At 43.1% G+C, this 24,342-nt stretch overlaps 1 protein-coding gene across 1 annotated transcript in view; it reads left to right on the top strand.

Moving 5' to 3' along the window:
• The first annotated feature begins 10,307 nt into the window (after positions 1-10,307).
• The window catches only part of LOC126298179 (uncharacterized), a 199,038-nt gene continuing 185,003 nt past the window's right edge, over positions 10,308-24,342 (top strand). The window contains exon 1 of the mRNA XM_049989488.1: positions 10,308-10,311. Within this exon, the coding sequence (XP_049845445.1) occupies positions 10,308-10,311 (4 nt within the window). The remainder of the gene's footprint in view (positions 10,312-24,342) is intronic.

Genomic DNA, 24,342 nt, shown 5'->3' with positions numbered 1-24,342 from the left:
GTAAAAAAAGTCATTAATTATAGCACTTATCTTGAATGGATTCCCACGTAGATTTCGTCGAAGATGTTATGGTTCATCTTGTTGATTCTAGGGTGATTCCACTTAGACTGCTACAAGGTCCAGATCTGTATTTTAGCAATATTTGAAGACCTAACAAATGCGTTTTTCAGGAAATTTTTAATGATCAAACAATACCAGATCAAATTTCTGATTTGGTGTTCACGATCTACATTTTTGTAGGCTTTCACGGCCGGATATATCATGTCCATTATAATTATCTGGGCTGTTATGCCGTGGTCGGTTGATGAATTTTGTCTCAATTCCAAACGTTTCGTCTCCGACTGCGAGACACATTTTCAAGAGGGTCCGTAGGTCGATGGAAGGTAATTGGTAATGGCAATTGTAAAATAAAGATCAATGGTGATTGTATGATATATTATAGACAATAAAGATCCTTATCTCCTTTCCTTATCTCCTTTCTAAAAAAAATATAAAACATTGATCTAGGTGGTTATGGGTCGCAAGTGTGAGCCAAGTACTACCTCCAAACAATGCCTGTACATCACAGGTAAAGTTCAGATGCAGTCCACGAAACACATTTGGGCCTCCAATTAACTGCTGCTTATTAAATTGACCAGCAAGGTCAATATCAATAGCCTTCAAGCTGCGATACACAGGTACACTGCGCCTCCAGCGACGACGCCATGCACGTCGCAGAGGCATTGCTATGGCACGTTAACACAAGTGAACAAACAAGTACTCATCAGCGTTTAATTTTTTCTTCTTACTTGTACTCAAAACAATTGTATATCATACAATCACCATTGATCTTTATTTTACAATTGCCATTACCAACTTTGGCCCATATAAACAAGTACTCATCAGCGTTTAATTTTTTCTTCTTTCTTGTACTCAAAACAAATGGCATGCTTGGAACTAGAGTACCATAAGGCTGTTTAGCCAACAGTCCTGTAGTCTCAGATATACTCCATGTCTTCCAAGTAAGAATGTTAGCATCTGGAAAAGCTTCAAGGCCACCATAATCTGCTTGATTGCCCCACACAACAGCAAGTGTGAGCCAAGTACTACCTCCAAACAATGCCTGTACATCACAGGTAAAGTTCAGATGCAGTCCACGAAACACATTTGGGCCTCCAATTAACTGCTGCTTATTAAATTGACCAGCAAGGCCAATATCAATAGCCTTCAAGCTGCGATACACAGGTACACTGCGCCGCCAGCGACGACGCCATGCACGTCGCAGAGGCATTGCTGTGGCACGTTAACACCAGCTTTTGCTGGTCAATTTAATAAGCAGCAGTTAATTGGAGGCCCAAATGTGTTTCGTGGACTGCATCTGAACTTTACCTGTGATGTACAGGCATTGTTTGGAGGTAGTACTTGGCTCACACTTGCTGTTGTGTGGGGCAATCAAGCAGATTATGGTGGCCTTGAAGCTTTTCCAGATGCTAACATTCTTACTTGGAAGACATGGAGTATATCTGAGACTACAGGACTGTTGGCTAAACAGCCTTATGGTACTCTAGTTCCAAGCATGCCATTTGTTTTGAGTACAAGAAAGAAGAAAAAATTAAACGCTGATGAGTACTTGTTTATATGGGCCAAAGTTGGTAATGGCAATTGTAAAATAAAGATCAATGGTGATTGTATGATATATTATAGACAATAAAGATCCTTATCTCCTTTCCTTACCTCCTTTCTAAAAAAAATATAAAACATTGATCTAGGTGGTTATGGGTCGCGCCAGACCGCTCTAGAGATTTTTTTTTAAAAAAGCCGGGCCTCTGGTTCGCTCGCTAGGCGGATGACCTTCTTAACGTGCCACAGCAATGCCTCTGCGACGTGCACGTGCATGGCGTCGTCGCTGGCGGCGCAGTGTACCTGTGTATCGCAGCTTGAAGGCTATTGATATTGACCTTGCTGGTCAATTTAATAAGCAGCAGTTAATTGGAGGCCCAAATGTGTTTCGTGGACTGCATCTGAACTTTACCTGTGATGTACAGGCATTGTTTGGAGGTAGTACTTGGCTCACACTTGCTGTTGTGTGGGGCAATCAAGCAGATTATGGTGGCCTTGAAGCTTTTCCAGATGCTAACATTCTTACTTGGAAGACATGGAGTATATCTGAGACTACAGGACTGTTGGCTAAACAGTAGCGAGCCAGTGGGTGTATTGGACCTTCCATCGACCTACGGACCCCCTTGAAGATGTCTCTCGCAGTCGGAGACGAAACGTTGGGAATTGAGACAAAATTCATCAACCGACCACGGCATAACAGCCCGGATTATTATAATGGACATGATCCACATTTTTATTAAACTTCTTGTAAATTCATATATACTTCTTCTTAACCGTTGCATCATCAAGAAAACAGTTTTGTATCAATATTCATATATTTAATTTCCAGTTTAACCAAACACAAGACTTGGCTGTTCTTTTACAAAGCGAAATAACAACTTAACTCCTGCAAAGTGAAACAAAGACTGCTCTGTGTGCATAGCGCGACAAATCGGTCACAAATAAGTCAAAGATTATGACAGTCTCACAGAAATGAATACACACAAGAACCATATCACTGTAATATATCGACACATCGGGGTACCTATACATTAATAAAAACCAAATGTGAATATTGTCACTAAATATGTCTGTTACTTCGCAGTTAAGTAGAACGATATTACTGGTATCGAGAACTGGGGTTGGAGTGCCGTAATGGTCACGTAAATAAAGAACCATTACAACTATATCACTGAATGACAAGCCGAATAACTGCTTGCATAAGAGCTAGAGGTTGACCAACGTTATTGACTTGCTTAATTTGTGTAGCTCTTTCTCTTGTATAAATCATCCAATTTTTTTGAAACTGTAATCATTTTTTTATCTGTACCTGCATGTCGCATCTACCGATATCTGTACCATTCGGATAATTCTACCGTGGTGCAGATCACACCTACATGTTTACATGGGATTCGACCGTCGATCAATGGAAACGTGTAGGCTCTGCGAGTGAATCACATTTTTGCTACTCTAGGTCGATGGTTGCCTCCACAAACGCCATCATCGAGGTGAACATCGGCTCGAAACGTGCAGCGCGCCACTGACGCAGGCTTGTGGGAGCAGTATTATGCTATGGGAAACATACTCCTGCGCTCGCATGGGACTTGTGGTACTCATCGAAGACACGCTGACAGCTACAAACCACCTGCATCCCTTCGCGCTTGCCGTCTTCCCTGACAGCGATGTCATGTTTCAGCAGTATAACTGTCTGTGTCTTGGTCAGAACCGTGCTACATTGTTTCGAGGAGCATCATAATGAAATCACGTTGATGTCCCAGCTACCAAATTCGCCTCATGTAAATCCTATGGAACCCGTCTTGGTCGCTATCGGGTGCCATCATATGCGCATATCAGCAGTCTGTTATTTAAGCGAACGACATGACCGATGCATACACATCTAATGCTACTCACCTCCACAAACCTACCAACAAACTGTCGGATCCTTGATACGCAGAATCGGTGCAATCAGTGATATATTGCGCTCCAAATACGGATACATAAGCTATTAAGCTGTTTGTAATAGTGTTTTTTGCACACCACAGAATAACCATCAGCGAATTTTGTTCTTTGAAATTTATCAAATGCTTGTGCACAAGAACATTTAGGCGCTGATCATACGACGTTAAGTCTATTTTACGAGTTGGCTTTTGACATTTGTGTTGGATTAGGCTTCAGAATCATAGCCAACAAAGTTGCAAATGATCTATGTAGAGACCGAGGAGCGTTATTTTGAGTTTATAGGCGTTTATTCTGGCTCCGATGCCTTTAGAGAAATATTCAGTTATTCGTTTTGGTATTCCAAGTCCCTCATTAGTGTTGACTTCGACAATGACATAACCTGCGTATGCAATGTAATGGTTTTGATAGTTAACATATGGAAGCCGTTTAACGATGTCCTAAGTTTTCAATTCTTTAATGAAGCTGTTTATTGTATTTGTCAGTATTGTATAGTCTGCATTCAGGAGACTGACAGGCCCGAAAAACATTGCAGCGTATTCGGAATTTCATTTATAGGAATTAGAACTAACATTTCGTCCGTGAAAAGAGGTACGAAAATGTCGTTGTATATTATCTCATTCAGCAATCGGGTGTGACTTCTAAGAGTAGTGTAACTACGAGGCCTGTGGCACATAGCATATGTACTTGTGATGCCACCCGCCCTGGTGACATGTATACAGAGACAGACAGGACGGCGAGGAGAGACAAAAGGAGAAGAGTGGACGTATGCACGTGTGCAGACCCACACTTGCATCCCATGTGGTGCAAGACACAATAGACGATCAAATTAAGTGCAACGGAGATATTCCCACGTCTTGCACACTCACTCATAATTTCCAAGACAGACTATAAAGTAAAGAACTGCAGTCGGCAGGTGAAAAACTTATTCTACTACTGCGAGTCTCAGGAGTAGTAACGTTTTTGGACAAGGTTCGACGCATAGGAAAGTTCGATCTCTGACTGGGAATTAAAATTCAATCTGTGCGTCAAAGGCGAAACAGCGCTTTAAAGAAACCAAAAATTGTGTGTATTATTTATTAAAATACGTAAAAGTTCGTCCTGTATGTCAGTACAAAACTTATGCGGCCCATTTTATGCTCATTAATGGTGTAACATACAGAGCAACGTACACTTAGCAGCAACTGTGGTTTAATCTTTTCACCCCACTTGACGCAAGGCGCACTGGCCATACAAATTAAGTGTTAAAATGTTATTTCCACGTCTACATTGTGTGTATTAATGTTCTACAACAGTATAAAACCCATATTGCTCACTTCATTGATACTACTGGTGCAACATAAACTTTAACGTACACTTGACGTCGAAAACACGAATATGGACCGTCAAATTAGGTGTCATAATGTTATTTGCTCTTTCCCTCTCTCTCTCTCTCTCTCTCTCTCTCTCTCTCTCTCTCTCTCACACACACACACACACACACACACACACACACACACACACACAATACATTGTCACTCATTAATCAAACTCACCTGACTATCTCGGTAACTGGTAAAATGCTAATCTGAATTTCAAAACCGAAACTCAAATGTGTTTGAATATTATCGGTCAGATGCCAGCGACGAGTTATTTGGGTGCACAGGTGCCACTCTCTTCATTTACCACGACGGGCAGCATGCCAACGGGCCCGTCACGTTAGTGAAATGCCACGAGCGCCACAAACCCCAATACTTCACCACCTTGTTGAGAATGTACTCATAGCCCTACTAATACAGTTTCGTATGCACAAAGCGTAAATTGCGGTTGGTTGGGAAGGAGGATTCGTTAGGCAGGAATAAATGTAACCCAACTGCAATAAGCCTTCATATGTAATTGAGAGACACACTGTTCGCAAATCAACAGTAGTTATAATAGTGAGTGATTGATAGTTAGAGCTGTTTGTTTTTTTTTTACTTTAGGGCGCAAAAAACAACTCGGGTCATACACGCTCAAAGGTAGAGCTGTGTTTGGCACCTATTTAAGAGGAGAGCACACGAAAGATAGTGGGATCAGGCGAATATCCTTCCTTGGATGAACTTCCGTCGGTCATGGTAAATATGAGACTCTCTTTAACGAGTAACTCACTTTAAAGACAACCTTACTCGCGTTAGCCATTTGTAGGACTCCAGAAATCTATCTCAAGGACTTAATAGTTTAACACAGGTACAACACGGAAAAATAATATAAAATGAGCTTACGCTAATCAACTTTGCACTGCCATGCAGGTCTTTCAATAACGATTCTAAACTCTACTCTTGCTCATCTGCGCATAATAAACGGAATAAAGGACGACCATTTGCATGATTAAACATGAAGACACGACCATAATATCTCTCGCAAGACATGCACTGAAATAATGACTTGATAATACGATTCAACCTTCGTTCTAATAATCGGCACAGTTGGAAATGATACTTGCACACACATTCAAAATCACTTCCTACTCGTACAAGTTACTGCGTGTAATATTTACGGGTAAATCTTACGCTACTCAGACGCTGTTTTGGGTGCATGCAGCAGGGTCCAAAATGCGATAGTACTATACTAAATCAGAAGTGAACATTTATGCCGAGCGTTCATCTATGTGAATTGCCTTTTAGGCAGCCCAGTAGCGACTTATTGTTTCGAGCGCGCTAACACAGATGTCATCCCTCCACCACACGTACACTTCTGTGCTTGCGAGTCACAGTAGATGTATCCGATTTGAAAATGAACGAAAACATATGAACTGAAACAGAGGACTCTGACCCATTAGTAATTGTTCCCTATTACCATCTTTAGATCCACTTAAAAGGTTAAGAGCTCCTGAGACCACTTTATTTTCTGGTGTGATATCGATCTATTGCATTGCAGTCTATTACTGAGAGTCCCCTTCGGCATAGCCATTCCGAGTACTTTTAAGCTAAAGCAAAGGTCTACGTATGCGAAGATGCTTCTAGAATAATCGAAACGTTCCCTGTGTTCCCGCGCAAACGCCACGCCCATATACCATTCGCCAACTTGACTCTTCCTTCCCAATCCAAGCAACTCAACGCCTTCTACATGTGCCGTTCAGTCATCGTCCTGCCTAGTGTCATTTCAGGATCTCCCTCTTGCTTTAACTGGAGTACAAAGTAAACACTTTACTTCACGTAGTCTGCAGAGCTGGTGCGTAATTCTTCTTTTTAAATTTTGGTGAAGTCTTTAGTTATTACTATTATTAAAAAATGTAATTAAGAGGAAAAAGAGAGGTGGATGCATTTCCACATTACTACATAATGTAGTTGCTACATTACACCACACCCCCATTGTATTAAAAGATAATCATTTAATTCAATTAGCAATGAATATTGAATGAATTAGAAAAAAATAAGAAATTTATACCTAGAACAAATTTTTAATATTTCCTACACTGTCACTGAATATTCATCAGCTGAAGTTTATAAACTTCCCAAAGGCACAATCAAATTAATTTTCTACTACATTTCATTACTATCGTAGGAAAATTTATTCTTAAATCCACCAAATTGTGTATGCAAACCTTTGGTTGCTTCATATGGCACAAAATTTTTACACTGAAACTTTGACTTTGCCATCAGACAGTTAAGAAATCAAATAATTAAATGCACAGCTCTTGAACCATTCCGGCCACTCATGAAAATAATATATATCTTAATTCGGCTGAAATGAAAGAAACAACTCGTGAATCATTTGGCGACTTCTTGGAAAATTGTACCCAAATTAAACATTGAGTCATCTTCTAACTAATATTCAAATGAACTACTTCGACCCTTTAAAATGCGTATCATGTTATTATCATAATTGTTTTTCTGTTTTCTCCCAAAAGAAAGTTAGTAATAACCTGTGAACCTATTTGGCCACGCCGCGCGGGTTTAGCCGAGCGGTCTTGGGCGCTGCAGTCGTGGACTGTGCGGCTGGTCCCGGCGGCGGTTCGAGTCCTCCCTCGGGCATGAGTGTGTGTGTTTGTTCTTAGGATAATTTAGGTTAATTAGTGTGTAAGCTTAGGGACTGATGACCTTAGCAGTTAAATCCCATAAGATTTCACACACTTTTTTTTTATTTGGCCACATTAGGATTGGGGCTCAAAAAGGAAAACTTTTCTCACGTACACATAACTTCTTCACAGTTAATTGACTTTTAGGTTTTTCAATGCTAGAAAATTCTAAGTCTAACAACTTAAATCGATGCCTCCAAAGTTTACTACAAATTGTTAATGACCGAGCTTTTGTTTTCTCATTTTCGTCCAGTTGTCTAATTCTGCGTCACGATATGTATTCACTTATAATTTGTCATAATTCGGTATGTTTGCTAAACACTGTTTACACTTCAGACGTTTGCTGATTGCTGAGATTTACACTTTTTTGTCTACAAGAAAAATTTTAAAACTATTAAGCCTAATGACTTTATCACTAAAATAAGAGTCTGTTTCATTCTCATGGTTCTTAACCTAACAAATTATACTACCTACCAAGGTGGAATGTCACATTTCTGCAGTAATTTACAGCTACAGTGTGACAATTATTGAACTTTATGAAATAAAATCGTTGTAACTTCTGAACGGTTTGCGTTAGGACGTTCAAACTGTACGGTTGGCCACGAGGCATGATGGGAATTAGTATGCACATGCATGGTTTAGTTTAGCGACGAAGCTCTGTTTCATTTGGATGGGTACGTCAATAAAATAAATTTGGTGCATTTGGCGGACTGACAATCCGCATTTCAGGATCGAGAAGTCTCTTCACCCTCAACAGGTGACTGAGTGGTGTGCAACTTCCAGTCATGGACTAATCGGTGCGATATTCATTGATTACATGGTGACTACCAAATGGTATGTGAAGGTTTTGGAAGATGACTTGAACCTCATTATGCAAAGCGACCCTGATTTCTATAAGATGTAGTTCATACAAGACTGGCATTGACCCCATCGAACCAGGAGAGTGTTTGATGTCCTGGAGGTCCACTTTGAGGACTGCATTCTGGCTCTGGGGTACCCAGAGGCCACTGGATTTAGTCTGCGCCACATTATCGCCAATGATGACAGGCATATCGAACATATCATAACCTAAATCCTAATATCTACAGCGATATTTACCTGTTGAATAAAGTGTGTGCACCCCATAGTTTATAGCTAATTTATATTTCATTTCATATAGTTCAATAACTGTCATGTTTCTTAACAACAAAGGAAGAATTTATAAATCACTGCAGTTCGTTTATTATAAAACAGCTCTTTCCACATTCTCGCTTAGCTGCATTCATATACAACCGCTCGCTCACCGATAGATCTGTACCTACAGATTGGAAAATTGCGCAGGTCGCACCAGTGTTCAAGAAGGGTAGTAGGAGTAATCCATTTAACTACAGACCTATATCATTGACGTCGGTTTGCAGTAGGGTTTTGGAGCATATACTGTATTCAAACATTATGAATCACCTCGAAGGGAACGATCTATTGACATGTAATCAGCATGGCTTCAGAAAACATCGCTCTTGTGCAACGCAGCTAGCTCTTTATTCGCACGAAGTAATGGCCGCTATCGACAGGGGATCTCAAGATGATTCCGTATTTCTAGATTTCCGGAAAGCTTTTGACACCGTTCCTCATAAGCGACTTCTAATCAAGCTGCGGAGCTATGGGGTATCGTCTCAGTTGTGCGACTGGATTCGTGATTTCCTGTCAGGAAGGCCGCAGTTCGTAGTAATAGACGGCAAATCATCGAGTAAAACTGAAGTGATATCAGGTGTTCCCGAGGGAAGCGTCCTGGGACCTCTGCTGTTCCTGATCTATACAAATGACCTGGGTGACAATCTGAGCAGTTCTCTTAGGTTGTTCGCAGATGATGCTGTAATTTACCGTCTAGTTAGGTCGTCCGAAGAGCAGTATCAGTTGCAAAGCGATTTAGAAAAGATTGCTGTATGGAGTGTCAGGTGGCAGTTGATGCTAAATAACGAAAAGTGTGAGATGATCCACATGAGTTCCAAAAGAAATCCGTTGGAATTCGATTACTCGATAAATAGTACAATTCTCAAGGCTGTCAATTCAACTAAGTACCTGGGTGTTAAAATTACGAACAACTTCAGTTGGAAAGACCACATAGATAATATTGTCGGGAAGGCGAGCCAAAGGTTGCGTTTCATTGGAAGGACACTTAGAAGATGCAACAAGTCCACTAAAGAGACAGCTTACACTACACTCGTTCGTCCTCTGTTAGAATATTGCTGCGCGGTGTGCGATCCTTACCAGGTGGGATTGACGGAGGACATCGAAAGGGTACAAAAAAGGGCAGCTCGTTTTGTATTATCACGTTGTAGGAGAGAGAGTGTGGCAGATATGATACACGAGTTGGGATGGAAGTCATTACAGCATAGACGTTTTTCGTCGCGGCGAGGCCTTTTTACGAAATTTCAGTCACCAACTTTCTCTTCCGAATGCGAAAATATTTTGTTGAGCCCAACCTACATAGGTAGGAATGATCATCAAAATAAAATAAGAGAAATCAGAGCTCGAACAGAAAGGTTTAGGTGTTCGTTTTTCCCGCTCGCTGTTCGGGAGTGGAATAGTAGAGAGATAGTATGATTGTGGTTCGATGAACCCTCTGCCAAGCACTTAAATGTGAATTGCAGAGTAGTCATGTAGATGTAGATTCATTCGCCAGGCAACTGGTCAGTCTGTTAAGTAACAGTATTAGGTCGTCGAGTTCAAGATCAGGGCAGACCGTCACCCCTCAGGCATGGGTGAGTCCTGGCTTTTTGGGAGATGACCACCTCTGCACCTGAAGGCACTACTAAAACATCATTAAGAAACGGGAAGTTATTGGTCTAAAATACATTATGTCTGCATTTATGGTAGCCATCTCTGGCGTCGGGCATCAGGGCTCTAGCCTCGCCAGAATACACTGACATCTACCAGCTTCAGTCCCTCTCGGCCGCTGCAGCGATTGAGGCGCGTGCTCACCACCCGGAAACATCGCGGCACATTGGCCACAACTCGCCCAGTATAGTCTACGCTGCCTCTGGTTAGCAGCGTGGAGCAGTGGGTTACCAGGTCGCTCTCACTGACATCGAAGTCTGCGACCTAGAAAGTATCCACTGACCCTACACAGAGCGTGTGACATTGACTGCGTCACACTTCGACTTCCGACAGGAGTGAAGCCCACCGCAATGGAGTACATCCATGGAACGGAAGGCGGGATGCGGCTGTGGCACACCCGTCTGCGGTGACGCTTATTGACTACTCCCATTACCCACCAGGAAGGCCTCCAGAAGGCCCGACGCCAAATATCACCTACAGGTTCTCATCAGTCTCCACTCGAACGGCAGCACTGAGGCTTGCAGTGGCAAAGTCCCTTGGCAGGACTCCCTGTTGTATCGGAGTTCGAAGACAGGCCAAATGACCAAAGTATAGACTGATACAGATCCCACTTCTAGGTTGGTTGAAGACGAGTCGATCAAGCCACTCGATAAGACTAAATTTATACAAGAACTGTCTTGTACATGAACGGTTTCAAGGCTAAAAAGACTTCACTTGACCTGAATTTCTTGATAGCTCAGCTTTCTGGATGCTTCGGACATGGTTGAGAGGTGCCTTAACTTTCCCTTTCAGAAGCCATGGTGGACGTATTCCACAGCATCTGTACTCTGAATAAGTGCTCATATGTCCGATGTATGACTTGTTACTTCATTCTACCCGATAAGCACAATGGTGGCATTTTCGTCTCTCTGTGATGTCATTCTTCTGTATTGTCGTTTTGGACACCCAGCACTTATAGCGTGTGGCCATATTGCATGTAACGTAAGCTTGTTGACTCTCTGTCTGCCAGTTGCATATTAACTTGCTTTGCTCCCCTCTTGCCTTAAAAAGGCAAGAGTTGTAAAATTCTACTCAATTCCCAAGCCTGACATATCCTGGAACTTCGAATCATTCAAAGTATAAGCTTTCCTAATTGCATAAAATATTATGTAAAATATAAAACAGTTGATTAGTATTTACGGGATAATCCATCAGTTCTTGGCGGAACATAGACATACTACAAAGTGGAATCCGCGGTATAATTGTTCCACAATAATGTTTATTTTATATAGACTGAAGTGGAGAGTGAAAATTTGTACCAAGGCCGGGAATCGAACCAAGGTCTCCTGCTTACTAGGCAGGTGTGTTAACTACGAAGCCACCTTGGCAGAGCAGGTCACACAACTGCACGGATCGTGCGCACCTCCCTCCTTGATCCAAATTTTCACTGCCGCCCCAGTCTACTTTTAATTCCCTCTTCATGTGTAAGGGTATGAATCAATCTAAATTCTTCATGTCAATTCTGGTTTATTACAAAGTGTGATCATTCTCACCAACTTTCCAATATTCAGTTGAATTATGATTTGAGTAGATCGTTATTTAATCTAGTAATCCCTTCTTTTAACGGTATGAGTGGGAGGACATAATTCTGTAGTTAATTTAGCAGAAATTGGGATATTATCATAAATATTCCATAAAAGAGGTTCAGATAGTGAGTACCCATATGGCTTTACTGAAGCCCTTATGACTTCCTTTTGCTTCATCACTTCTACACAGTATGGAACGAGAAAGGAGTAGTATTTTCAGCTAACTACAGAACAAATAAAAACGGGAACAGATTTTTAGTTAATTTGTTTATTAAGGCCCCTGTTGCTAACCCTGTGGTTGTACGCTTTGCTCATTACAGCGAATAGCCGCTTCATACACTGATCTGGTACAACTATGTGTGCCAAAAACTTAAGTCATTCGATCATTTCTAAAATCTGTCCTACATGATCTCGTGTGGTATTTTTGGAATCCGTGGAGGGTGATATAACAACTATCAAAATTGAAATGAGAATAGATTAATATCAGTAACACATGGTGGTCTGAGCCTACTCAGTAGATAAATTACAAAAGGGCAGAAATTTCTATAGGTTTATATGAATAAGCTGTTCAATAGGCATCAACATATTAAGTTATCAAGTGGTTGAAATATATTTTTAACTATTGTAATCTATTCTTTATTCAAACCCACGTGGTGGCTGATCCAGACAGTCATTATTAGTACACAGGAAATCTTCCTATAACCGATTGGAACATAAGGATCTCTTATTTGTTACCACACGCCCAAGAAAAAATGCAATTAGCGACCTCCAAATCTTATGTTATATCTGACATTCTCCTCTATGTGCCATGAAAATAGCTAATTCAATGGTAATCATTCCTTAGCGAGATTTAACCCATAAATGTCCAAATAAACAAGACTATTCTGTCCTGCACTTTATCACAAACAAATTCCATCAATATACTTCGGAATACCTGATCAAATTCCATGTTATTAACGACATTTCTACCAAGGTGTCGGAGCAAGCCAAATGCCTGCGCTACTCATCATGTGCAGGGGCGCAATGTGGCTTCTGCATTGCCCCCTAGCCCGCCTGAAACTGTTGGAGAAGGGTGAGGCGGGTCAGAGAGGGTTGGGGGGGGGGGGGGGGAGGAAGCCTCTACCTGTACAAGTCACAAAGGTAACTGTCCACTGTTGTGCTCAAGCTGACCACTCTGAATCTGCTGTTAGACAGGGTAGTGTCAAGCCCAATAGCACAATACTACTCTCTGGCTGTGAAGGAGGTCATCTGAAATGCTCCTGAAGTTTCGGTTGTTAATTCCACTTTCATATAGTATGATAACATCTCATAGTGTGAGTGTGAACGTCATCATGCTGCTGACGGAGCTGGTTCTGTCACGGTGACACATAGCGCCAACCAGCCAAGACCCAGAGGACGCAAAAGGCAATACAGCTGATGCAGGCTTGATGTCCATGACTGCTACTGCTTCGAACGGCAGCGGCTGTGGCAGCGGCTGCGGAAGCGGCAGTCGCTGCACAGGTGGGCAAGGGTCGATCTTCACGGCAGAGTCTTCGGAAACACTCATGCGACACGACGTCAGGTGCAGGCAAGGGCCGCTCTTCGGCAGCAGACCGGGTTGGGGGCAACGTGTCTGAAAAATGAAAATCTGTGCCAGGATCACCACAACCACGATAAAAAAGTTGATTCTGGTGCCACCGATGGGTGCCCAGTGTGTTGTGTGTGATATAATGTGCACGAACAGACTTTTGTGTGACGACGTCAGATTCCAAGTTGTAAGGTTTTATATAACTCGATAGGAAAACGGCGTTGCGAAATTAGCATTGGAAAAGGAGTAGTGAGGGTGGAACAGATGCAGCAGAGTGCGACGGCGACGACGGTGTAAGAGTTCTGCTGGCTACATGTCATGAGTGCGCATAGAGCGATAGGTGCTCAGAAACAACAACAAAGCATTTTCCCTCGAATGTGAAGTATGATATTTGGACATCTGAGCCTTGGAAGTGCGAACGAAACATATGACTTTACTGTTCGATTGAGAAGAGAGCTTTGCCATTCGTATATGCTGAATTCCGTTTTGCTGGAAATTTGTTTAAATTTCCACAAAGAAAACCACGGACCATTGTCCCAAACGATTGTTTCCTCCAGACTTTCTAAGGAAAAGACAGAAGCGAAAGTTTTGACAGTGCTAGCGTTAGTAATAGAATGCATTGGAATGAAAAAAATAATATTTTCTGTGTGCGTCAACGATAATGAACCACACGCTTGTTCATTAGGACAATGCAATAAATTTACTCCATTTTGAAGAGAAAGACAGTTGCGTTGTGCCTGGTATTTGCGAACTACTGTAGCTGAGATTGATTTTGGATTGAGGTCAACGAATCCGAATGTAGTACTTGGGAAACCACAATGATTGAGCTTGTTCATATTCCTCTGTGATCAGCCGAGAATCAGTGGAAAAATCTTGCAATGCTCGCGAATTAGAATGAACAGTTTGAAGAAAAGAAACTTCTGATGCTTCGAAATTCGGATCATTTCCCATGAGTAAGTGGAATAGAGTGCCTACAGTTGCATGGTGTGCTGTAGGGCGATAACCAATTTCATATTGATGATTGGAAAGGAGCAGCGACCAAAATTCCATCTTCTGTGCTGTACGATAAGGTGCCACGCGGAGTAGCCGCGCGGTTTGAGGCGCTATGTCACGGATTGCGCGGCCCCTCATGCCGGAGGTTCGAGTCCGTCCTCGGGCATAGGTGTGTGTGTTGTTTTTAGCGAAAGTTAATTTAAGTATTGTGTAAGTCTAGGGACCGATGGTGCAAAAGACTCCAAGCACTATGGTACTTAACATCTGAGCTCATCAGTAGCCTAGACTTAGAACTACTTAAACCTAACTAACCTAAGGACATCACACACATCCATGCCCGAGGCAGGATTCGAACCTGCGACTGTAGCAGCAGTAACTAAGCAATGCATGTTTCCATCTCTGAAAAATTATTCATATTCTGCGTTCCATTTAAAAGGAACATCTTTATGCCAAAGGCTATGTATAGGATTGACAATCTGTGCTGAATTCAGAATGAATTTTATGTGATAGTACCTTGTCATTTTGCACAGAACAGCTTGGTGTTCAGGCACATTTGTAGGATAATGTAATCTCCTCATGTACTCTAAATGCTTAGTCGCGAGATGAGTGCCATGAGCGTCGAAGATACGCCACAAATGTCCGATTTCGGTAATGGAAAATGAACATTTCTGTAAATTATACTCTAGCCCTGCGTCAGTTATATCTTGGAAAAAGGGACTTGAAATTTGAGATGCAGTCATGGCGTGTGATTGGAGACAATGATGTCATCTAACCAATTTGAACGGGACGGAACATTCGACGTCACTTTTTCAAGGAAAAGTCGAAATAACGAAGGAGCAGAGGCACTTCCGAAGGGAAAGCGCTGGTATTGACACAAGCCGACATGGATGTTACTAACAAGAAAATTTTTTCGTTCCACATCCAGGAGAAGCTCAAGATAAACATCGGCTAAATAAAGTTCTAAAAAAATCGTCCGCGTGCCAAGTGATCCATAAGTTCGTCAATACAAGGAAGCGGAAAGAAATCAATCACTGTCTCAACGGAACTATAGCTTTATAGTCGGCTTCCCATTCCTCGTGATTACAAGGAGAAATACCTATTGAGTTGCAAAATGTGGTTTCAGAACTTCGATTTGTTCCAATCTGTCGATAAGGAATTATCATTGGCGCGGAACCGCAGTCATGTAGAATTTGATCAAAAAGAAAAAAATAATCTTTTGAGTCCAAATGCAGCTTTATCACGAATGGCGTGAGGTACCTGACAATTGTGGTAAAACTTACGTTTCGCATTGTCCTTGAGTGCAGAATGTGCACGAAAATTCTTCGAGTTCTCTAGTGTGCCGTCAGAGAGATGTTATTTTTCACATAACTGATGAACATTGGTATGGGAAAGTAGCGTATCAATAGCATGAATATTGTCCTAAATATCCAAGCTAAATAAATCAAAAGCACTCATACCAAAAATATTGGGACAAGAACGTGTAAAGGCAATGATGTAGACGTTTTTCTATATTCTGCTTGCAAAGTGCAAATTCCGAGAACAGGGGTTCTTTCAACACTGTAGGCTATGAGGTGCAGGAATGGTTTTAGTAGGCGAGATTGTTCCGATTGTTCATAAGTGGTTCAAATGGCTCTGAGCACTATGGGACTTAACTTCTGAGGTCATCAATCCCCTAGAACTTAGAACTACTTACCTAAGGACATCACACACATCCGCGCCCGAGGCAGGATTCGAACCTGCGACCGTAGCCGTCGCCCGGCTCCGGACTGAGGGGCCTAGTGTTCATAAGTATTTTGATTAATCAGTGTGACTGAAGCATCAGTGCCTAATTGAAAAGGTGCAGATTGATTGCAGATCTGCTGAGAGATGAACAGTTTACGGTCCGTCCGCTGGATGTGAACATCTGTTCTGATCCGTGGAAGACTGTCTTTGTGTGAATTGTGATTGACGAAGAGTTTAGCTATATGTCTATTAGAGAAGATCTCGTTAGAATGAGGAGAGTTTTGACTGAATATTTCACTGTGTGATCCTGTACTTTCGTCCGTGGTTTCCGTGTGGACTGCGAGGAGGAGTTGGTAGGGATTGAGAATGAGAGATAACATTGATTTCCACTTTCTCAGGTCGTGATTTGTGTGGATTATTATTTACTTTGCGGTTCTTTTGCATGCAAACTTACTGTGTGTGTTCTGATCTACAGCAGTGTCGGCATTCCACATGGCAGCGCGGGTCCGCCCCGTTAGCTGAATGTTCATCGCGTTGGACTGCCATGCACGGGGGCCGCGGTTCGATTCCCGGCTGGGGAGGGAGATTTGCCCCCTCAGGGAATGGGTGTGGAGCTGTCCTCATCATCATTTCATCGCCATTGTCGATGCACACGTCGCCCAATGTGGCGTCGCACTTAATAAGACCTCACCTAGCGGCCAAACTTCTCGTCTGGGAACTTCCCGGCCACTGACACCATAGGATCTTTTCCATTTCCATGGCAGAGGGATCGGTTTTTGCAGTCATGCGTTATATAACATTTCACACAAGACCCTTAAAGGTTTGAGCTAGCTGAGAAAACTTCGGGAAACGTCTTTTTGTGTTTATATTGTCACCTGTGGCTGCGGTTGTTCGGTGTTATGTGAAACTGGGGCCGCTCGAGCCATCTGCTGCCAGTATTGTAGCAACAGACACATCGAAGTGAAGTTCAACAAAGTCTTGCTCTTCAATTACTTCAAGCACAGCATTGAGACCAGGGTTGTGATGCCTCAGAATCTCAGTCCGTATTCTGCTATCAGCAAGGTTATGAGTAATAGCAGCATCTCTCAGTGAAATGACGTCTTGTCTCCTAAGCTATGTGTCGTGCAATGATGTAATTTTACAGGTACGCTCAGTGGTATATGCGAATACTCCCTGAAAAATGTGTCGTCAGTAAGTCTAGAAATAAATAATAAATTAGTGCCTCGTGCCTGATGCGGCAGTTCACTGCTTCAACAGCGAAACTATAAAAATCGTTAACTTTTTTCCTTTCATCGTTTTGTGGGCGTTGTCAGCGATAAAATGTTCCTAAAGGTTTGTTGCAAGTCACTAAGTGCTCTCATTCTCAGACACTGAGTAAATAAAGTCTTGGTATTCGACTTTCAGCCCCACCCCTTCGTTGAGTAGGTTGGTCTTACACCCACAGTGATTCTTTCCAGACAATAAGTGATATGCGTACAAAGTTTTGTTGAAATGTGCCCAATTGGTTAAGAGGAGGTGTGGAACACATATACATACATATACTGTAAATACATACATACATACAGCCGGCCGTTGTGGCCGAGCGGTTCTAGGCGCGTCATTTCGGAACCGCGCTGCTGCTACTGTCGCAGGTTCGAATCCTGCCTCGGGCATGGATGTGTGTGCTGTCCTTCGGATAGTTAGGTTTAAGTGGTTCTGAGTCTAGGGGACTGATAACCTTAGATGTTAAGTCCTTACTTACCTTAGCAAAAGCAATGGAGGTTTAATCTAATGTTTTGGCCATACACCATCTGTCTTCAAAAACAGCAATAGGAACGCTTAATGTTCTTAAACATATTTAGCTATTATAAATTAGCACCTCGTCAGGCTTTGGAGTCCCTAGGGTTTCTCTACTGGCCGCCGTGTCATCCTCTGCCTTGGGGCGTCATGCGGACTGAGTATCGAGGGGCACATGGTAAGCACGCCGCTCTCTCGGCCATTTCGCAGACTTTCCAGACTGTGGAGCAGTCAAGTAGCTTCCCAATTAGCATCACGAGCCTGAGTGAATCCCGTACCAATCCTGTACCCTCCCTCCCCTCCTCGCAAGGAAAAATCCTTGGCAGTACAGGGAATTGAACCCAGAGCCTCCGCATGCAAGCCATCTACGCTGACCACTCAGCGAGGAAGGCGAACATTTAGCTATCATACTCATACATATTGAATTGATAAAGTCAAATGTAACCAAAATTGTATTCCAGAGAAATTCCTATGATGTAACAGAGCTTGCAGGAGATTGTGATGTGAGACAAAAAGTTATAATCATATGCTAAATAGTTATTGGTTCACCTTTGGAACGCAATACAGCAACTATTCTGTCTGACGTGGTTTACTTCCATGGTAGGCTTCCCGATTTATGTGCCAAAATATGTCTAAGAATAGGTCACAGACTTCTCGTAAATTACAGGCGGGTTGTTTGTGAGCCAGATGCTGGCGCCCGACACCGTCCCAGATGTAATCCGTAGGGTTCAAATCAGGCGAATCTGACGGGAAACGCATTACCGGGAAATACCTATCATGCTCCTCCACCCATTGTACACTCCTGGAAATTGAAATAAGAACACCGTGAATTCATTGCCCCAGGAAGGGGAAACTTTATTGACACATTCCTGGGGTCAGATACATCACATGATCACACTGACAGAACCACAGGCACATAGACACAGGCAACAGAGCATGCACAATGTCGGCACTAGTACAGTGTATATCCACCTTTCGCAGCAATGCAGGCTGCTATTCTCCCATGGAGACGATCGTAGAGATGCTGGATGTAGTCCTGTGGAATGGCTTGCACATGCCATCACCTGGCGCCTCAGTTGGACCAGCGTTCGTGCTGGACATGCAGACCGCGTGAGACGACGCTTCATCCAGTCCCAAACTTGCTCAATGGGGGACAGATCCGGAGATCTTGCTGGCCAGGGTAGTTGACTTACACCTTCTAGAGCACATTGGGTGGCACGAGATACATGCGGACGTGCATTGTCCTGTTGGAACAGCAAGTTCCCTTGCCAGTCTAGGAATGGTAGAACGATGGGTTCGATGACGGTTTGGATGTACCGTGCACTATTCAGTGTCCCCTCGACGATCACCAGAGGTGTACGGCCAGTGCAGGAGATCGCTCCCCACACCATGATGCCGGGTGTTGGCCCTGTGTGCCTCGGTCGTATGTAGTCCTGATTGTGGCGCTCACCTGCACGGCGCCAAACACGCATACGACCATCATTGGCACCAAGACAGAAGCGACTCTCATCGCTGTAGACGACACGTCTCCATTCGTCCCTCCATTCACGCCTGTCGCGACACCACTGGAGGCGGGCTGCACGATGTTCGGGCGTGAGCGGAAGACGGCCTAACGGTGTGCGGGACCGTAGCCCAGCTTCATGGAGACGGTTGCGAATGGTCCTCGCCGATACCCCAGGAGCAACAGTGTCCCTAATTTGCTGGGAAGTGGCGGTGCGGTCTCCTACGGCACTGCGTAGGATCCTACGGTCTTGGCGTGCATCCGTGCGTCGCTGCGGTCCGGTCCCAGATCGACGGGCACGTGCACCTTCCGCCGACCACTGGCGACAACATCGATGTACTGTGGAGACCTCACGCCCCACGTGTTGAGCAATTCGGCGGTACGTCCACCCGGCCTCCCGCATGCCCACTATACGCCCTCGCTCAAAGTCCGTCAACTGCACATACGGTTCACGTCCACGCTATCGCGGCATGCTACCAGTGTTAAAGACTGCGATGGAGCTCCGTATGCCACGGCAAACTGGCTGACACTGACGGCGGCGGTGTACAAATGCTGCGCAGCTAGCGCCATTCGACGCCCAACGCCGCGGTTCCTGGTGTGTCCGCTGTGCCGTGCGTGTGATCATTGCTTGTACAGCCCTCTCGCAGTGTCTGGAGCAAGTATGGTGGTTCTGACACACCGGTGTCAATGTGTTGTTTTTCCGTTTCCAGGAGTGTATAATGATTATGATATTCTGACACGGACATTTATCCTTCTGGAAGATGGCATAGCTAGGAGGGATGACATTAAGCATGAAGGAGAATAAGTGGCCCACAACAATGTTAACATAGACCACACCTGCCTTGCTTCCTTCTATTACTACTACTGGTCGTACTAAGCCCCAGGTAAATGTCTCCATAACGTAATACTGCCCTGCCGTCCTGAATCCATGGCGCTGTGCATATTCCGAGAAAATGGTTGCTAGGGTGACGATGTATCCGGACCCCACCGCCGGCTTCGTGTAACAAGAAACTTGTTTCATCCGACCAGGCGACAGGTTTACACTTACCCGCACTCCAATATGTGTGATCTCGCACCCTCCTCTATCACAACTGACTATGTCGTTTCGTCAATATTGGACGAAGAAGGGGTCGTCTGTTGCGGAGCCCCATTTTCAACAACATGCGCTGAAAGATGTACTCGGAAACACTGGTGCCTACACCAGCATTGTTCTCTGTCGTCAGATCTGCCACGAGTAGCCACCTATGCTGCTTTACAGAGCGGGCAAGCCTCCGAACAGCATGGTCTGTGACACGGTGCGGACGTTCGACAACTTGTCAAGTACTTACTGTTTCACCGTCCTTCAATCACCTTCGATATATGCCCATGACAAAAGCACGCAAACAGCCAACTATCTTTGCCGATTCCGAGATGCTTATTCCCAATTCGCTTCAGTTCCGCTTATATAATTTCCTTGCTGCTTCACGTCTCCACAACGCCACAATGCGGCGTTCAATCTCGCGATGAGCAATGGTCATAAGATTTTGGTTTACCAATGTATTTTAGATAGTAGAGGTAGCATTCTAGATAACAGTAACTGTGTTTTAGTTTCGTAAATAATCTTAATTTTACTGTATCGATCAATCATCATCATTAGTGCCCTTTCCAAAGGCAGGTTTTCACATGATAATCCTCCATGCTCTCCTGTCTTCTGCCGTCCTATTCAGGTGTGCGTAATCTCAGGGTCCCTTAATGTCATCTGGAATTACACCTCCTCCTTCCTACCCATCTCCTTCCACAAACTGGGGCTTCCAAAGCGTACGTCAGTAAGCATTTCTATCTCAACATACGCCCCATCCAGTTCTTCTTCCGTTCTGCTATAACTCGCAGCAGTCTTGTCCTTCCACCAACGTTTCCCAACCCTCTCGTTACTCACTCTTTCCATCCAGTTTATCCTTTCCATTCTCCTCCACACCCACACCTTAAGTACTTCTTGCTTTTTTTCATAATCGCGTCTCATTGTTCACATTTCTGCCCCATAAAGTGCCACATTCCACGTAAAACACTTGCCATGTCTTCTCTTCAGACCTTTATCCAGTTTGCCATATAATAAACTCCTCTCTATTGAATGGCCCCGCTATAGCAGAGTGATGTTTCACCTCCTGATGTCATATCAAGTCTTTAGTGATCGTACTTCCATGATACATAAATAATCTTACCCTACTAATAAGAATTTGTCCTATCTTAATGTTTGCCAGTCTCCTTCCCTTGCCGATTTCCATACTCGTTGTTGTTGCTGTATTGATTCTCACCCCATACTTTACACAAGCTTCATTGCGGTCTTTTAGCAGTTTATTTACAGTTCGTACACTTTATGCCGCTAATACCATGTCATCAACAAATCTTATACATTCTGTTCTCTTTCCAACAATACACAGTGATCTTTTCCATCTAAGCCTTCCGCAATAATGTCTTCTAGGCGTTAGCTGGAGCCGGCCGCGGTGGTCTAGCGCTTATGGCGCTCAGTCCGGAACCGCGCGACTGCTACGGCCGCAGGTTAGAATCCTGCCTCAGGCATTGATGAGTGTGATGTCCTTAGGTTAGTTAGGTGTAAGTAGTTCTAAGTTCTAGGGGACTGATGACCACAGATGTTAAGTCCCATAGTGCTCAGAGCCATTTGAACCATTTTTTCGTTAGCTGGAAAATGAAGGGGAAAGGTAACAACCTCGTTCAACACCCCATCCAATGCTGCTTCAATCTGACATTTGATATCCGATCCTTGTTATTTCTTTCTGTTGTAGATATAGATTCTGTATAAGTAGTCTCACCTATTAATCTACGCCTTTCCTCCTCAAAACATCCACCAGCTTGATCCACTTCAACTCTGGCAAAAGCGTTTTCTAAATCAATAAGAACAGCATGCATTATTCTACTTTTTTCAAAAGATTTAAAATAAAATTTTATGTACTTCCTCTAGCTGAGTGACTTATATCAATGTGCTCCAAATCTGTATAACAGTTTCCAACCTTACATTTATACCAGTCACCATCTCGTTTTCATACACTTTTTTTAGTTTGCCTTTCAACATTTTCTAATAAGTTTAAGTTCCCTAAGAAATTTACAATAGTTGTGAGGTACTTTTCGTGAACTGTGTATGAAATTAGTCAACAGATTGCCTTACAGTGTCACTGAAACATGTGCAAAGGTACACATGTAAATCAACTTTTTCAGAGCTATGCTCCAATCGTAGGTTTACTATGTTATATTGGGCTAACTGACTCAGATTTCGTATTTAATATAAGTGATACCTTTCTGTATTAGCATTCTGAAACATTACTAAATGTACATTTTTGTGTAAATACATTCAAGATACATACATTGCGCATTAAGAAATAAGGTGTTTCTTATAACAAGAAAAACAATTGGATTACGATAAGTTGTACTACGAAATATTACAGTTACTTAATTTCTAGTTTTGTACTGAATTAAAAAATTTTATGGTATGTAAAATACAAGAAATTTTGTAAAAAGATTCAATCCTGACGTCGGAATTCATAGATCTGTCGCTCATTACTAGTCTTCAATAATTTTGATAACGTCATACATTCCAAGCAATAGGTCGTTACAGTTCACGAGTTTCAAATATACCTACGTCTTCAACCAAGCCATAACGGTATCACTTGCCTTGTAATAATCAAATCACACTTAGCCGGCAGTTGTGGCCGAGCGGTTCTAGGCGCTTCAGTCCGGAACCACGCTCCTGCTACGGTCGCAGGTTCCAATCCTGCCTCGGGCATGGATGTGTATGCTGTCCTTAGCTTAGTTAGGTTCAAGTAGTTCTAAGTCTGGGGGACTGATGAGCTCAGTTGTTAAGTCCCATGGTGCTCAGAGCTATTTCAACCACTTTTGAAATCACACTTAATTAGATTACTAAGCAAGGTGACGGAGTGGTTAGCACACTGGACTTGCATATCCACTTCCGGCCATCCAGATCTAAGTTTTCCGTGATATCCATAAATCGCTACAGGCAGACGCCGGGATAGTTCCTTGAAAGGGCACGGCCGATTTCCTTCCCCATCGCGGAAACAATCCGACCTTGTACTCCGTCTCTAATGATCTCGATGTCGACGGGACGTTAAACCCTAATATTCCTTACTAAATCAGATTACTTGGGAAAGTCGTATACAGCAAAAAAGCTAGTTCTTTCGAGTATTCCCTTGAATAACTATCAATCAGGATGTGCTCTTGCTTGGAAACCATGAGGGAAATAAATAGAGTTACATTTATGCATAAACCTGCAAATGTATCATAGGTATTAATCTTCCGATCAGCTACCAATTCTACACAGAATTCTTTGTACTGCCCATAAATTGAACTAAGAGTTTATCCTCCATATTCCTTGTTGCAAAATAATCAACCCAATTCGATTTTCACCTTTGTCACAAAATTACGTTATTTGCTGTATTATCAAAAAATAATGTGTACTCCTGCGTTAATCGATATTTGTAGTTCGAGGTTACATATTTTATGTTGCCGGATTCTCCTCGGCCGGCCGCTGTGGCAGAGCGGTTCTAGGTGCTTCAGTCTGAAACCGCGCGACCGCTACGGTCGCAGGTTCGAATCCTACCTCGGGCATGGATGTGTGTGATGACCTTAGGATAGTTAGGTTTAAGTAGTTCTAAGTTCTAGGGGACTGATGACCTCAGATGTTAAGTCCCATAGTGCTCAGAGCCATTTGAACCATATTCTCCTCGGTATAAGCCCTTATTTCATCTACAGGCGACTCGTATTGAGTCGATACCGGTTGTGTAAGTAAAACTATAACATAATTATAAAATGTAGCGTTTAACAG

The sequence above is a fragment of the Schistocerca gregaria genome, chromosome X (assembly GCF_023897955.1).
Source record: "Schistocerca gregaria isolate iqSchGreg1 chromosome X, iqSchGreg1.2, whole genome shotgun sequence".
Lineage (NCBI taxonomy): Eukaryota > Metazoa > Arthropoda > Insecta > Orthoptera > Acrididae > Schistocerca > Schistocerca gregaria.
Note: the sequence above shows the minus strand (reverse complement) of the source record. Positions and strands in the feature narration are given on the sequence as shown.